This window comes from Schistocerca nitens, chromosome 8 (genome assembly GCF_023898315.1).
Source record: "Schistocerca nitens isolate TAMUIC-IGC-003100 chromosome 8, iqSchNite1.1, whole genome shotgun sequence".
In the NCBI taxonomy this organism is placed as follows: domain Eukaryota; kingdom Metazoa; phylum Arthropoda; class Insecta; order Orthoptera; family Acrididae; genus Schistocerca; species Schistocerca nitens.
The window spans coordinates 140,898,955-140,914,928 of NC_064621.1; the positions used below are offsets into that span (position 1 = coordinate 140,898,955).

Below are 15,974 nucleotides of genomic sequence, written 5' to 3' on the forward strand. Positions count from 1 at the left end.
ACAGATAGTTTTACTGATGTTGAACGTATGTTACACATTCAAAAATGCTTCAAATGGCTCTGAGCACTATGGGACTTAACAGCTATGGTCATCAGTCCCCTAGAACTTAGGACTACTTAAACCTAACTAACCCAAGGGCATCACACAACACCCAGTCATCACGAGGCAGAGAAAATCCCTGACCCCGCCGGGAATCGAACCCGGGAACCCGGGCGCGGGAAGCGAAAACGCTACCGCACGAGCACGAGCTGCGGACTGTTACACATTTTCCTTATAATTACGTAAGTTTGCAAGTTACCTGCAAACAGCTGTAGCCGCCGTCGAGTTTTTGTCGCGGCCGGAGTGGGGGCGCGTAATGACCTCGCGACGCCGCGTATTCGCCGCAACATATAAGTGCGACCGTACCTGATGTTTGCACTACACGTTCTGCGAGACATGCACCACCGACTGGTCCCCTTTTTCCTGCTCGTCGCCGGGATGGCGGTCGCTGAGTTAGGTAAGCTGCTCCACGCTGTCAGCAAACTACCCCATGCTGCAAGTATCGGCTTCATGCCTTAACGAGCTTGTGGTGATCCCAGATGTTTTCTTACCACGAAATGTATATATGAACACAGGTGTTGATTTTGTATTGACCGAACCTTTCATCTGATTCTGTATTCTACAGTTAGAAGGCCTGTCAGCAGTCCTCCCCAGTTTCTGTACACAAGACACTACTAGTGTCTTTAATTTTGCTGTACTGAAGTTGTTGCAGTCCCACTTCACTGCAGTTTTTGAACTGAACTAGGGCTTTATTTTCACCGTTTTATCAACTCGTCATTATAAAAATGCACTCAGAAAATGTGACAACGGCAGCTGAAAAAATGTTGTGCAAAGTGAAAATCGTAACACGATAGGACATCAGAATTATTTTTACCTACCTGGGGAACCCTTAAAAACTATGCTACAGATATTAATTGTAAGTGTACACCTTAGTTTTCAAGTAACAATGTGATACTAGTGTATTTACTATTGAAGTGTAAAAGCGGGGGACTTATGACCACAGCAGTTGAGTCCCATAGTGCTCAGAGCCATTTGTAAAAGCGGTTTATAGTGCGAATCAAAATTGTTGAAATAAAAATTAAATGGCTCTGAGCACTATGGGACTTAACTTCTGAGGTCATCAGTCGCCTAGAACTAATTAAACCTAACTAACCTAAGGACATCACACACATTTTTTTATTTATTTATTTTATTTATTTATTGCCAAATTATAGACCTGTCACCTGTTGTTTAAAACAGGTCGTACATCTTACAATTTTTGTTTTTCATCTTTTTACAGTTTTCTTTCCTTTGTTTTATCTACAACATTTACAAAGAATGATACTTTTTAAAATAATAATAATTTAAGGTTGAAATATAAATAAAATTTTGTTGTTTTTAAGAAGAATATAAAAAGAAGATAGGATAGATGAGAGATTTGTTAGTACCATCACCGAGTGTGACTGACGGTGAATACCTCGGAATGGTTTCTTCGAGCCGTTGACCGCCAGTCACACACATACACACAAATGGTTATTAGTAGAGAAATAATGTTGCTTATCCTATTTGTTACTAATCCTATGTGTTAACTACTTTAGGTGCCCATCCATGTACAGCATTTGGTGTTTTCTTGGCTAGATTGCCAGCAATTTGCTTATTTACTGTCACATCTCAGCTTCGTCCTCCTGTTCCTCCTCATTGTCACTATTTTCGTTGTCACTGTGCATATCGCTGTCCATCCTCTGGAGATTTCTGTTACGCTGCACATAGGGATGTCTGTGATGTCGTGTCCGCATATACTCTTCATGTGTTGTTTTTGAAATACTGTTTGTCAGCCGCGCGGGATTAGCCGAGCGGTCTAGGCGCTGCAGTCAAGGACTGTGAGGCTGGTCCCGGCGGAGGTTCGAGTCCTCCCTCGGGCATGGGTGTGTGTGTTTGTCCTTAGGATAATTTAGGTTAAGTAGTGTGTAAACTTAGGGACTGATGACCTTAGCAGTTAAGTCCCATAAGATTTCACACACATTTGAACAATTTGAACATTGAACTGTTTGTCAGTGCGTTTAATTGTGCCCATTGTTCTTCGTCTCTTATTACTCTGTATATATCTATGTCTGTATCTGTGTAATCTAAGTGTAGTGTATATCTATTGTTCACGTATTGCCCGCAGAAAAAGACAGTGTGTTCTGGGGAGCCTTCTTCCCCGCATGTGCATGTAGGTGTCTGCCTCAGAATCACGCGGTTTAAGTGCGTGGGATAAGGTCTGTGCCCGCATCTCGTGGTCGTGCGGTAGCGTTCTCGCTTCCCACGCCCGGGTTCCCGGGTTCGATTCCCGGCGGGGTCAGGGATTTTCTCTGCCTCGTGATAGCTGGGTGTTGTGTGATGTCCTTAGGTTAGTTAGGTTTAAGTAGTTCTAAGTTCTAGGGGACTGATGACCATAGATGTTAAGTCCCATAGTGCTCAGAGCCATTTGAACCATTTGATAAGGTCTGTGCCCGGTTAAGAAATGTACCATACCGCGGCTGGGATCGATATGTCTCATTCTCAACCGCTCCCTTATGTCAGGGAGGAAGTCGTGCAGTCTACGTCCCTTATCACTTACATCCCACTCATCTTGCCATGTATCCAAACGCCAACTTTTAAGGTGACATATCGTCTCTAAGGGCACACCGGTTATTGTGTGTACCTTATCTAGTGTCCCCACCTTTAACCAGTACCTTGCAGCTCTGTATTTGATCGTGATATCTATGGGGCATATTCCGAGCACCACACACAGTGCATCCGCTGAGGTGGTACCGAAGGCTCCAGATAGCCTAAGTAGGATACTTCTCTGCCCTCGTCTGACTGATGCTTTGGTGGTGACCACGTTCAGTCTATGTGCCCACGTGCTAACTGCAAAGCTGAGTACTGATTCGAAGAGCGCACAGTGGTATGTACGTATGACTGGTAGAGGTAGTCTGTACTGTTTTGAATTTAGCCTCACCAGTTTGTGGAGTATTTTTTCTGCTTTGTCTGTTGTTAGCCTTATGTGTTCGTGGAAATGCCCGAGGCAGGATTCGAACCTGCGACCATAGCGGTCACTCGGTTCTAGACTGTAGAGCCTAGAACCGCAGGGCCACTCCGGCCGACAAAAATTAAAATGTCAATGAATTATTAAATATTGGTCGATGTTTCAAGATTCTATAACGACTGAAAATGAAGATTACGCTTGAAATAGGCTAACCTCTCATAAACTGTACAATTTCCAGCATTTTTATGGTTACTGGAGCACTTATAATGTGCAGCTCATTCTCTCAGACACATATGCCGAAAGTCAGTGACTAAATTTACTACAACTTTAAACATATAACACAGCAGGTGTAGAGATGCAACGTGGTTCTATTTACAAACAGGTGTTCTTATTGTAAATTGTACCACTACAAATAAAATACTTTTTTTTCACACTTACTTCCACATATTGGGTGTAGAACCGTACACAACATCTGAGGCACTTCATCATTCCTCCTGGTCAATGGCGTACATGTTGTAGAACAGCTTGAAGATCTATTGCCTCACTTGATTCTACCAATTATAGTTTCTTTCGACTTATTTCTGTTCTTCTATGATTTTTTATGAAGCCTCTTTTCCCTAAACAGCAAATGAAGTTAATCTACTACTAATTCTTTTTTGTAGGGTTGGGATGGAAGAGGTGTCGTGTGAGCCTAATGAAACTTTCCTCCTACTTTTTTATTTTGTGGGTATCCGATTCAGGAGTGTATCTTTTCGATTAGTTTACCTTGAAGTCGCTGGGAGTTCTTGAATTGCCGGTCCATTCATTTCTTCATACTCATATCTAGCTTCTGATTTTGAATTGATTTGTCGTCACCAAGAAGTCTGTTCAACGGTCAGATTCCAGTTTTTACGTCACTGGAAGCGTTTTGGCCCCAGGCGGCCAGCAAGCAACACTTCCGAAGACGGTAGCGAATGCGTGCGAATTCTAACGTTTCTATTGATTTGTAACATAGGTTTTACAATGGGGAGTCTACGAAACGCCGTAAAATCGATAGTTACCAAATGATACATTTGTCACTCTTTAGCTTCAAAGGGTCCGGTAACGTACGAAATAGTACATTACGGGACATTCAGTTTACGATTTTCTTGTAACGTACAGATGTTTACCGAATAAAGTCGTTTTCCTTTCATAATAAAAAATTACAAGCAAATACTTGAAGACCTGATGTTTTGCAAAAAGACGTGTATCTACCCAAGAAAGTGAAGTTTCGTTTACCCATATTAGTGAATTTGGAGAGTAGGAAACCTATATGGAGCCGGCCGAAGTGGCCGCGCGGTTCTGGCGCTGCAGTCTGGAACCGCGAGACCGCTACGGTCGCAGGTTCGAATCCTGCCTCGGGCATGGATGTGTGTGATGTCCTTAGGTTAGTTAGGTTTAACTAGTTCTAAGTTCTAGGGGACTAATGACCTCAGCAGTTGAGTCCCATAGTGCTCAGAGCCATTTGAACTATTTTGAAACCTATATGGAATGTAATATCTATATTATTTCAGGTACGAAACAAGCCATCACAGTTGTAGCTTAAGAGAAAAACAACACAGACATGATAATAAGTTGTCAAAAGCAACATAACAAAACTGCTTCCCAAGTTAGAGGAAACGCGCTCCACAACTGTTGCTAAATTTTAACCTCAAACAGCAAGATTCATCAACATATCCGCTTTTGAAGGAAAATAAGCACATTTACAAAATTATTCGTGCATTAGAAAGCCGAGTATAGTGTAAGAATGGGCGAATGAATGGAATCCATAAAAAATGTTCAACTGTTGTGGAGAGTGCCTGTGATAATAGCAACAGCTGGCAACAGAAATATAGGTTTTACATGCATGAATGAAATGTTTATATTCTCTTGCTTCCAGCGGAATAAGCTGCGAACATTTGCATATTCGAAAGTATTTCCTCGTGAATAAGTTGTAGCTTACGTCATTGAATCGGCGTGGTTCGGCTGATTATACGAGTGTTTCATGGAAATTCATGTCTCTTGGCAATTTACTAACGCATGGAGTGCACATTTATAACAACTATTCCGTTAATTAAGTAGAAAATAATAAAAAACGAACATTATCATTTCAACACATGTGACTGTCTGCCTCTTCACCACTTGGAGCTCCAGCTGTCAAAGGGTAACAACTTTCGCACCAGAGATTGTTGTAGCAGCGTTTATTAGACTGTGTTATAACACAGAAGGACACCACCGTCTAATAAATGCAACCACAACACTCTTCCCTGCGAAAGTTGTTACCGTTTGACAGCTGACAGCTGGAGCGACAATAGCGCTCCAAGCAGTGAAGAGGCAGACAGTCACATGTGTCGAAAAGATAATGTTCCTTTTTAATTATTTTCTACTTAATTAAGGATATAGTTGTTATAAATGTGCACTACACGCGTTTTAAATTACCAAGTGACATCAATTACCACGAAAAACATTTAAAATCAGACGAATGACGCTGATTCAATTACATAAGCTGCAACTTAATCATTGGGAAATACCTTCGAATATGATGTATGTTCGCAGCTTACTCCACTGTGAGCAAGAGAATATAAATATTTATTTCATGTATGTAAAACATATATCTGTTGTTGGCCATTGTTACTATCATAGACGCTCACCTGGACACTTACACATTTTTTATGGAGTCCATTGATTTGTCCATTCTTATACTTCACTCAGCTTTCTAATAATAGTTTTGCTAACATAATTTCTTTTATTTCATAAGTGAATGTGTAGAAGATTCTTGCCGTTTGTAGCTCAAATTAAGCAATTATGGAAGTGGTTTCTTCTGTGTTGGGAAGCTGTTTTGTTGCTTTTGACTATTTATCATCACATTGGTGTTCTTTTCTCTTAATCTACAGCTGTGGTGACTTATTTCGTGTGTTAAATAATGTAGATATTACGTTCCATATAGGTATTTATAGACTCCAAATTCACTAATATGGGAGAAAGTGTAGCGGACAAAACTTCACTTTGTTGCGTAGATATACAAAGTCTTCTTGAGAAACATCAGGTCTTCCAGTGTTCAGTAGTAATTTTTTGTTAAGAAAGGAAAAAGACGTTCTTAAGTCAACATGTTTACGCTACAAGAAAATCGTAAATTGACTGTCCTGTAAAGTACCGTATCGTACCTTCCAGGATCGTCAGGAAATTAAAGTATGATAAATACATCATTTTGGAGTTATTGTCGATTTTAACCAACTTCGTAAACTCCGTATTGTAAAAACTGTGTTACAGATCAGTAGAAACGGTAGTATTCGTACTCATTCGCTATCGTATTCGAAAGTGTCGCATGATGGCCGCCTGGGGCGCTGCTATCGCTGTGGATAACAAAAACGAGACAGTGTCTTGACTGTTTTGTTACACTGTGAGGATTCTGTTATTGTCACTGGTATACGTTTCGCATTAGTTGCAAAGATTTCCCTTGCTTCGTTATTAAGAACTTCCATTCCAAAACTGATTTTAATGTTTACTTTATAATAATTCTCTTCAGAAGAGATAAAAAACTCGCTTAGCTTTAGAAAGATCTTAAGCAGCTCACTTTTGGGTAAAATGTCTTGAAATAAAGTCAGTAAGTCTCAAACACGTAATTTCACTGAACTAGAAATCTTAATATCTTGTATCAAAGCTTGACCTGTGTAACAAATGATACTTCAATGCCTAGAAACTTCATTTGACTGAAACATAATAGGATTATCAAATCACTCACCCACAAACCAGTCTTCAAACGATTTTCTGTAAATGTTCAAAATTGTTGTGTTCTTCTTTTAACATCTTTACTGCAATAACTGTTACATTGCAATAATGCTGAGGTGGGCCTTAATAAAAATGATATTTCATTTAATTTTGATTTTACGATTAAATGCTTTCCTGAAGTTCTCCTTTTTAACAATATTAATCTCAAATTATTTGTTACGTTAATGAATGTTAGACTCGCTGCATCTTAAAACATGGGCATACAAGCTGAACAATGTAATAAACTTTTCATATTAATTTCCTTGGCTAGTCAGTTCACTTTAAAGCAAAAGATCTTTAGTTATTAATTACAATTGCGGCCCACACACGCGCGAGAGTATTTTTCTTACCTCCGTTAACCATTGCCACATAGTCGGAGTCCTGGCTCTGGCTCTCGGCTACGGTACTGAAAATAAGAATCTTAAAGCTACGTATTTCTGCAACTTCATGTGGCTGTGGAGAAAAATTAATATTATGTTAATAGCGGGCGAGTATTTCGATTCCGCTAATTTTTCATGAGTTAATATCGCCACGTAATGGCGTCGTTGGCTGCATCGACCGCTGCGATTGTTGAACTGTAAATTACTTGAATGCAGGTTAATTCAAGGAAGGCGGACATGAAATCGGGATCACCTCTTACAAATTAAAAGTGCACAATAATATTAAATGAATATATATATATATATATATATATATATATATATATATATATATATATATATGCTTAACTCATACAAATATGCTTACATTTGCCAGCACTCGCAAGATGTCCGTCTATACACACTCAAGACAAAAGAGGAAGTGAAAACGACTAAAAAATTAACAAAAGAGCGTATCTTGTCTCTTTAGATCACTTTGTTATATTTCTTTGCATTGCATTTCTTTGCATTTCTCGACAGAGAAATTATTGTTTTACGGCTACATGATAAAAGTATATTATTCAATTTTTGAATGTCTCTTCTTTATAAATATTGTTTTTTAAGTCGTTTCGTAATATAGCACTGGGGACGCTATATTGCCCCCCGAAATGTTTATGTCATAAAAAATGTTCGTGTTTTTTGACATAAATATTTCCTCTTTCATGTCCACAGTGTCCACACGCAGATTTTTCTTTCACAGTCTACATATGTCACATCGTATATTTAAACCGTTGTAATTACTGAGGTGTGTTGCACACAAAGTGTAATACAGATGAAGTTATCTACATAACAATATAATATACAATTGGTTACGTATACAGTCATGTACAAAAGGACATAGAATACAATTAGTTTCATTTTGGCTGCTTCTTTTTAGGGTTGCAACTTTTGCAGTGTTAGTCCGTAAACTTGAGGTCCCAGGGGTGTCAACTGTTCGCTCCCCATTTGGCGCGGCCGTAGGGAAACCCTGGGGAAAACCTCGGCGGAGCGACAGACTAACTGCTTTGGTCACTTTCACATAATTGTTTCTGGGATGTCATTGGAGTACAGGAAGTGCATACATTACAAATATTTTTTTGTTGCACTATGGAAAGAAATGAGTTCATTATAACAATTGATTGCGGTGTCGTTGATGATCTACGCCGCGACATTTAGCTCGCGACGGCGTCGGTTGGTGTGTTTTGGTGGTCGGCGTTCGCGGCGGCTGCGGAGAGGTCAACGCCCGCTCGACGCCAGCGTGTCTCTCGCCGTCGCGGAACGTCAGAAACAGCTGATCGGCTACACGGTTGGCGATGCGCTTCTGTCTCGCCCGGGCGTGGCGGAGTGGGATGATATTCGCCCCCCGCGCTTGTTGGCAGTAGTCAGCTCTGCTACGCATCTCCGACGTAGTACATGAAACATACACACAACCAACGTAATATTTGTTTCCCGCTGCAGATGGTTACACTAGTGGGAAAGAAGCATTTATTAGTGCGGCAGTTCAAATGGCTCAAATGGCTCTGAGCACTATGGGACTTAACATCTGTGGTCATCAGTCCCCTAGAACTTAGAACTACTTAAACATAACTAACCTAAGGACATCACATGCCCGAGGCAGGATTCGAACCTGCGACCGTAGCAGTCACGCAGTTCCGGACTGCGCGCCTAGAACCGCTAGACCACCGCGGCCGGCAGTGCGGCAGTTGTTGTTAAGTTTTCGCCAGTTTCCGAGTGTCAAGCTAGCACTGTCTTGCAGAATACATGACATGGATCTTCTCCCGTGAATGAAGTTTTGATGCGCCACTGTTTCCATTACACGTCAGTTTTTGTCTTGATAAAATTATTTATGTTTTCGCCGCACTCGCAGGCACTGGTGAGTGTCCCAGTACGAGCTTAGCACAAACATTCGCCGTTTCTGCGGTCGCTGTTTTGCAACAGTCCACGCATCGCATTCCAATCTCGCATTATTGTGCTCGCTGAAACTACAGTCTGTCCCAAAAATATTTACTGTGGGTTCACTTCACGTTAACAGTTCACATTTATAAGCAAATTCACAGTTTTTCGTGCGTAATATTGGCGTTTGGCGTCCTTACCGCTGTTGAACGTTCAATACTAGCACTTCACTGTCCGTATCACAGTTTCACCTTCACAGTTTTTCACACTGCTTAAAGTAACTGTTTCGATTAGTTCACAAACACTAATGTATTTCATTCAGTCTGAACTGGATTTTGGCTAGTGCTGGATTTTACCAGTCCCTCGCACTCATTATCTCTTTTCATTTTCCTCTTAGAGTCGTACTTGCCTTTAGATTTTTTGGCTATACAATTGTATTTCCGTCTCATCTGCGGTGAGTCCCCATTGTAACACTACGCTACTGCGCACGATACTTATTAAAGCCTGTACTATGGTAAGTTGCCGGGCTTCACCTTATAAGAAAGAATTTTGGTATATATGTTAACCGCGTGTACCTGAATGGAGGCAAAATCAGACTTTCACCCACTCAGTAACAACAATGATACGTCAAGCAAGTCTGAAGTGCAACTACACGTTAGGACGGACAAGAAACGACACCGCAGATGCTACCAAATTATTAATAATACGGTCGCCAGCCTAATTAGGCATTAACTGAGTTTCTTCCCAGTACAAGTTGATGTACGTTCATACAAAACAACACGTAATGACACTGCATAATATGGTAAATTTTAGAACCCGAAAATCTACTGAACTAATGATTTCACTTTCTGTACTAATGTGAACAAGCCATAAATACACAACAATACACTATAATGTTTACTACAAACTTCGTACTGTCTATTGATCTGATTAAAATCGGGCATAGGTTACCCTAGAAATAGCACTTTCGAAACACACATACAATGTCAATTTTGAAAAAGGTAAAACACTAATAAATTTTGGTTTTATATTGACTTTAACTTTGCTGGTCAAATTAGTTCAGTACACTTCAGAATTTGAATGAATAGAAAAGAAAAAGGGGGGGGGCTGAAACTGTTATGATCACTGTGCTGAAATTTTAGTTTATCTAAATCGTTAAGCACTCAAGATTTCCAATATATGAGTTACTACTCTTTTTGGCTTATTTCTTGCTTATTTAACTACCATTATTTTTGTCTCAAATTGACTAAACTTCATTACTAAACCAATTTCAAAATTATCTTCCAACTTTATCAGACCTATATTATTTGCATATTTATTCATTAACAACACAGTTCTTTAAACATCATTCTAACATAGATAGGTCTGCAGGTAAGTATTATTAACATAAACTTTAAATCTTCATTTCGGGACACTCGGATTGCACAACATGTGGAAAGGACCCTGTCTAGGTTAGTGATGAGGATAATTAAATGATAGGACAGTTCTGGTAAAAGTTAAGTTGTTATTGAACAGTCAGGAACAAAAGTAACACTGGTCCACACGAATACAGTACTAAAAGATTCAACCTGTTCGTATCGATGCGGCGGTTGGCGGGCGGCGAGATGGCGAGGCGCAGAGCACACATACAATCACAGCTATGGCTCTTGATGTATCGGCACTTTACTTCTTCATAGCGTCGCAATAATTTTCCATTTAGTGCCTATAGAATTTTGCCATGCTGTATAGTCGTTGGAAACGGCACATCCGAGGCTCAACGAAACCACGTTTTCCAGGAGAGCCTCCTCGATCCAGAACGTGTTGCTTAGATCAAAGCCCAACTCCGACTACTACTGCTGAACCCGTTATGCCGTGCCGCGCCCGTGTGCATTTTCCCGCGCTCGCCTGCCATCCACCTTTTACCGCTCCCCTACAGACAGGGTATTCACCAAAGGTTTTGGATTCCTCATATCCTAATACATTGCCTACGTATGGACCAGGCGCATAAATACAACTTTTACATCTTACAACAGTTTCAACATTTCTTACATTTCCATTTTGTTATAATATTGCTTGCAATTTGACATAAACATTAATATTCACATCGAAAATTGGTTACAGTTCCTTTAACATCATGGCATCAAAAGAAAAAGAATTGAAATCAGAACATCGATTACACTAATTTAACGAAAATCAGAAGAAAAAATTATTATATGTACAGTTGTTGTTGTTACACCATGTCATGTCTGCCCACTCATTTCGTACTTGCCCTCCAGAGCCAGGCTCGACTTACTGAACTTTGCCTCTCGCATTATTGTGCACATTTTATAATCTAGGCTTAGCGTGAAAGTTCCTAGATTAATTTTAGATTTGTGACTTTTGTTTATACTACAAATTCGTGCAAGTCTCTGCCTTAGCAGATGGCAATATATTTTAAACAGTGCTTAGCGGTAGTCGCGTTGACTGATTTGCTTTGTACCTTGTCCACAACACACGAGGTACCTTGGGTGATGTACACCCTGCACTCATGTTGTTTAGTAAATTATGATTGAGCATATTTCAAGATCGGTATAGACATAAATACATGGAACAACATATACTCTATAATATTGAATTCATAAGTTTCATTACTACTACAGTTCAAAAATATTCATGACACACTAATGAAAAATTCTTTCATCATTAAATGCTGTTGAATTTTTTTAAAAATATTTTTTAAAAGCATTTTTAAACATGAAATTTGTAAAATATTCTTAAACCTACGTTCATTTTTTTTCTTTCAAAATGCAATTGCTTAAAAATACTATTATTCCTTAACATCTACAAAATTGAATCGCACTAATCTTGTGTGCCTCATTGTCTTTAAATGTTACACTAAAATCTGAACATTTACACACTATAAACTTAAGCTAATACTCATATATGTAAACGTTGCTCTACTGAGCGAACGTCCTTAAGTCTTTGTATTTTTTCTTATTTCCTTCGTAATTGCCTCCTTCTTTGACCACGGGATGGTGTAGTTTGCGTGACAGAAAGTATCGTGAGGTACCACTTCGATGTTATAGGTGTAGCTCTCGATAACACCGGGTTTTTCGGAAAACACATTCTCATAATCTGTAAGTAGCTGAGTCAATTCGTTTTGTTGTGCTTCAGTCAAATGTTCTGACTCCCTGACTTTCATGGCTATCTGTTTCCTTTTTTCCTCTCTGTCTTCAGTAATAAACTCTTTATAACATGCTTGTCTTGTACTTAAGTCAGAATATAAATTCATTACCTGTATTCCTTCGAATCTCTACTGAAAGCTCCGGCAATATTTACCGTGCACTTCCCGTGTCCTCAACAACGGCAAAATTACCCGTCTACCCTCATCCATAAGGCTTACTTCCCCGCACAAGAGGTCGATTTTTGCGACCCTCTGGCGTAAAAATTCCATCCCCAGGATGCAAGCAACACCTAATCCTATAACTACTAGGAACGAGCTTTTCATTGCTTCATTTCCCACCGTAAACTAGACTTGCACCTGGTGCTTTATGATATGAGATTGTGCACCTATTGCACCTGTTACACGACAATTCTTCACTGGCAATACTGGTATTCTATTATTTTGACTCAAGTACTTGTAAAAATTTGCACTCATGACATTGGTTGACGCACCGGTATCGACTACTATCTGTATTGGTGCTCCGTACATATCTGCTTGCAATATAGCCTGCACAACACTTTTGTCGGTTCGGTTACATTTCTGCGGCATGTCTACAAGTTCCTTTTCTATTTTTATTCTCTCATTGTATCTCAGCATACGAAGTTTATGGCTGTCATCCGTGGATGTGCCCTCACTACACCATCCTGCAACCAACAACGGAGAGCGTAATGTGGCTGTTTTTAGTTTAACGGATGAGCATTAGTGGGTTGACAGTTGTCTGTCACTTCCACTAACCTCACATTGTGGTTCTGGTTGTTGTTGTTGCTACTGTTGGGTTGGCCGCCCTGCCTCCCCGATGGCGTATTTTGATATTGTGTATGGCTCTGGTTTTGCGGTGGTCGGTTGTAACTTCCTGACATGTTCTGTGACGGACCTGGGTTGGCGTTCCATTGTTGCGCTGTGTTTTGTTGCCACTGTGGTGTCGGTTCGTTACGACCACGCCACTGGTTTCGGTTATTCCGCCATTGCGGATTGCCGTTACCATTATATCCATTAGTCATGCGTCCATCATGATGTCTCTTTCGATTCTGACGATTATAACCGTTGCCGTTATAACCATTGCCATTGTTTGTGCCTCGATTCTGTTGCCGGTGCTCTTGCCTATTCCCGTTACCATTTGGTACTAAGTTACTACCGTAACTGTGGCTGCTATTGTAATCGGCTTTTTGTTGATTACAGCCTGCATGGTTCCACTTGTTTTCGGTTTTCATATCTTCGATCAATAAGTCAACAGAATCCACTATTTCCATGAATTGTTCTATATCGTATTCCGGCACATTGATGAAATATTTTTTAATTTCACTGGGCAACTTCATTTTTATTAATCTGATTATGTCACGATCGGACATTGGCTTGTCCCAGTACCTGGTTTTGTTTATATACTTTTCGAAATATTTGCGTAACGTTCCCATCTTAGGATTGTACATTTCTGTACTGTACAACTCCCTTCGTAGTCTTTCTTGGACGCTATCGGACCAGAATTTTTGCAAGAATGCACCTTCAAACTATTGCATCGTTAGACATTTTTCGGACACGTCGGTGGCCAACAGTGCCGCGTCATCTTGAATAAAGGAGACCACGAACTGTATTCTTTGTCTTTCCGTCCATGCCCTGGGAAACACATTCCTGAAGCTCTTAATAAATACCACAGGGTGGACATTTCGTTTTTCGCTATTGAAGGGTTGGAATGTCCTGTGTTTTATTACATTGTTCTCTTTCTTTGCACATCTGATTGCTACATTCTGTGACACTCATTACATCGTGATGTGCGCTGCACGGTATCGCATGTTGTTCGTGCTCATAATTCGCATTAGGTTGTGGTTGCGCACTCGCACCCTGGATACCGTCAGCGTTATTATAGTAACCAGTACGCGGAGTCGGATTCATTATCTGTCCGCCACTGTTTACATTGCTTTCCAACACAGACAGTCTCCGCGCGACCTCCTGTTGCCAATTTGGCAACTCCGCTGTCACACGGGATTTGATCTGTGTTAATTCGGCACGTAGTGCGGCAGCGCTAGCGTCAATATTTACACTCGCGGCCGCAGTCGCTTGTTCTACAGCTGTTTTTACGTCGCTTTCAATCTTTGCAGATATCTCGCGATCCTTTACTTCTAGCCATTCATTGAATTCTTTGTCGACTTTTTGAGCTTGCACTTCCAAATATGTATCAATACTTTTCCGTGCATCTATCTCCACATTATCCACGCGGTTGGTTAAAGTCTGGACATTGTCTTCAAGCCTAGCCTGCGATATCTGTAATTTTTGCATCTCGCCGGCTAAGCTTTGCTTTGGATACTGTCTAGCTTCGCTTCAGTGCGCTGCTCTTACTCACTGAGCTTTTGCGTAAATTCTTTCCCTTGGTCATGTAGCATTTGCGTTAATTTTTTCTCCTGCTCATGTAGCATCTGAGCCAGTTTTTCGTCTCTTTGTTTTTCCCTCTGTTCTGACATTCTTTTTCCCTTTCTTTCTGTTCTCTTTGTTGCTCTTGCTCATAGAGCATCTGAGCCAGTTTTTCGTCTCTTTGTTTTTCCCTCTGGTCTGACATTCTTTCTTTTTCCCTTTCTTTCTGTTCTCTTCGTTGCTCTTGCTCATAGAGCATCTGAGCCAGTTTTTCGTCTCTTTCCCTATCTCTTTCTTCGAGCCTACGCAGAAATTCAGCAAAAGGGTGTGCATTTGGTGAGCATACTGGTGCCCCACTTAATGTAGCACTCGATTGGCCCCCCTGCCCAGGCAGTGGAGTTGTTACTCTATTCCCATTCTGCTGTCGAGCGTCATTCACCGTCCACAGATCCTCGCCCCCCGCTCCGGAAATTATGTTATCCGAGGCGGTGGCTTGGGATTCGTTTACATATTGCAAATGACCCTAACTTTACATATTAACAAAATTTTGTTCGTCTGGTACGGATGCTTTAGCTTGTCCTATCTTACCCATAATAAATTCACTTTAAGCCACTGACGAATCTTTAACACTGATACACGCACGATTAATTATCCCCTCCAAAAATAAACACATAAATACACAAAATGAATAATTATCCCCTCCAAAAATAAACACATAAATACACAAAACACCGAAGGTATCTCATGTGCACATGGGTTCGATATTCCGCACAGAGCTACACAGGATGCTTGCACAATAGGCCTTACCTTTATTTTTCTTTCTCGTAATCCCTTTTCTTTTCTACACTTTTTCTTCTCCAGCTCTCCTCAGGGTGTGGTTTTGTTGTTGTACATGTAAAGGAATTCATATAGGCATTACTATTTTACAACAATTAGACACATACATAATTACATTCATTACAATAGAGTCAGATTTAGTAAATTTCGTATTTTCTTTGATCGGGCCCCAAAGTTGCGGCGCCAATCTCGCGTCCGTCGGCCGTCGTAATTTAATATATTGTTATTGTTATTGTTATTTTTGATTGTTGCCGACTTACGTGGTGGGCCTTAATAAAAATGATATTTCATTTAATTTTGATTTTACGATTAAATGCTTTCCTGAAGTTCTCCTTTTTAACAATATTAATCTCAAATTATTTGTTATGTTAATGAATGTTAGACTCGCTGCATCTTAAAACATGGGCATACAAGCTGAACAATGTAATAAACTTTTCATATTAATTTCCTTGGCTAGTCAGTTCACTTTAAAGCAAAAGATCTTTAGTTATTAATTACAATTGCGGCCCACACACGCACGAGAGTATTTTTC

General features: G+C 40.2%; 1 protein-coding gene across 1 annotated transcript in view; it reads left to right on the forward strand.

Annotated features, from left to right (window-relative positions):
• Positions 1–406: 406 nt before the first annotated feature.
• The window catches only part of LOC126198659 (putative beta-carotene-binding protein), a 106,560-nt gene continuing 90,992 nt past the window's right edge, over positions 407–15,974 (forward strand). Inside the window, exon 1 of the mRNA XM_049935134.1 lies at positions 407–496. Within this exon, the coding sequence (XP_049791091.1) occupies positions 409–496 (88 nt within the window). The 5' untranslated portion in view covers positions 407–408. The remainder of the gene's footprint in view (positions 497–15,974) is intronic.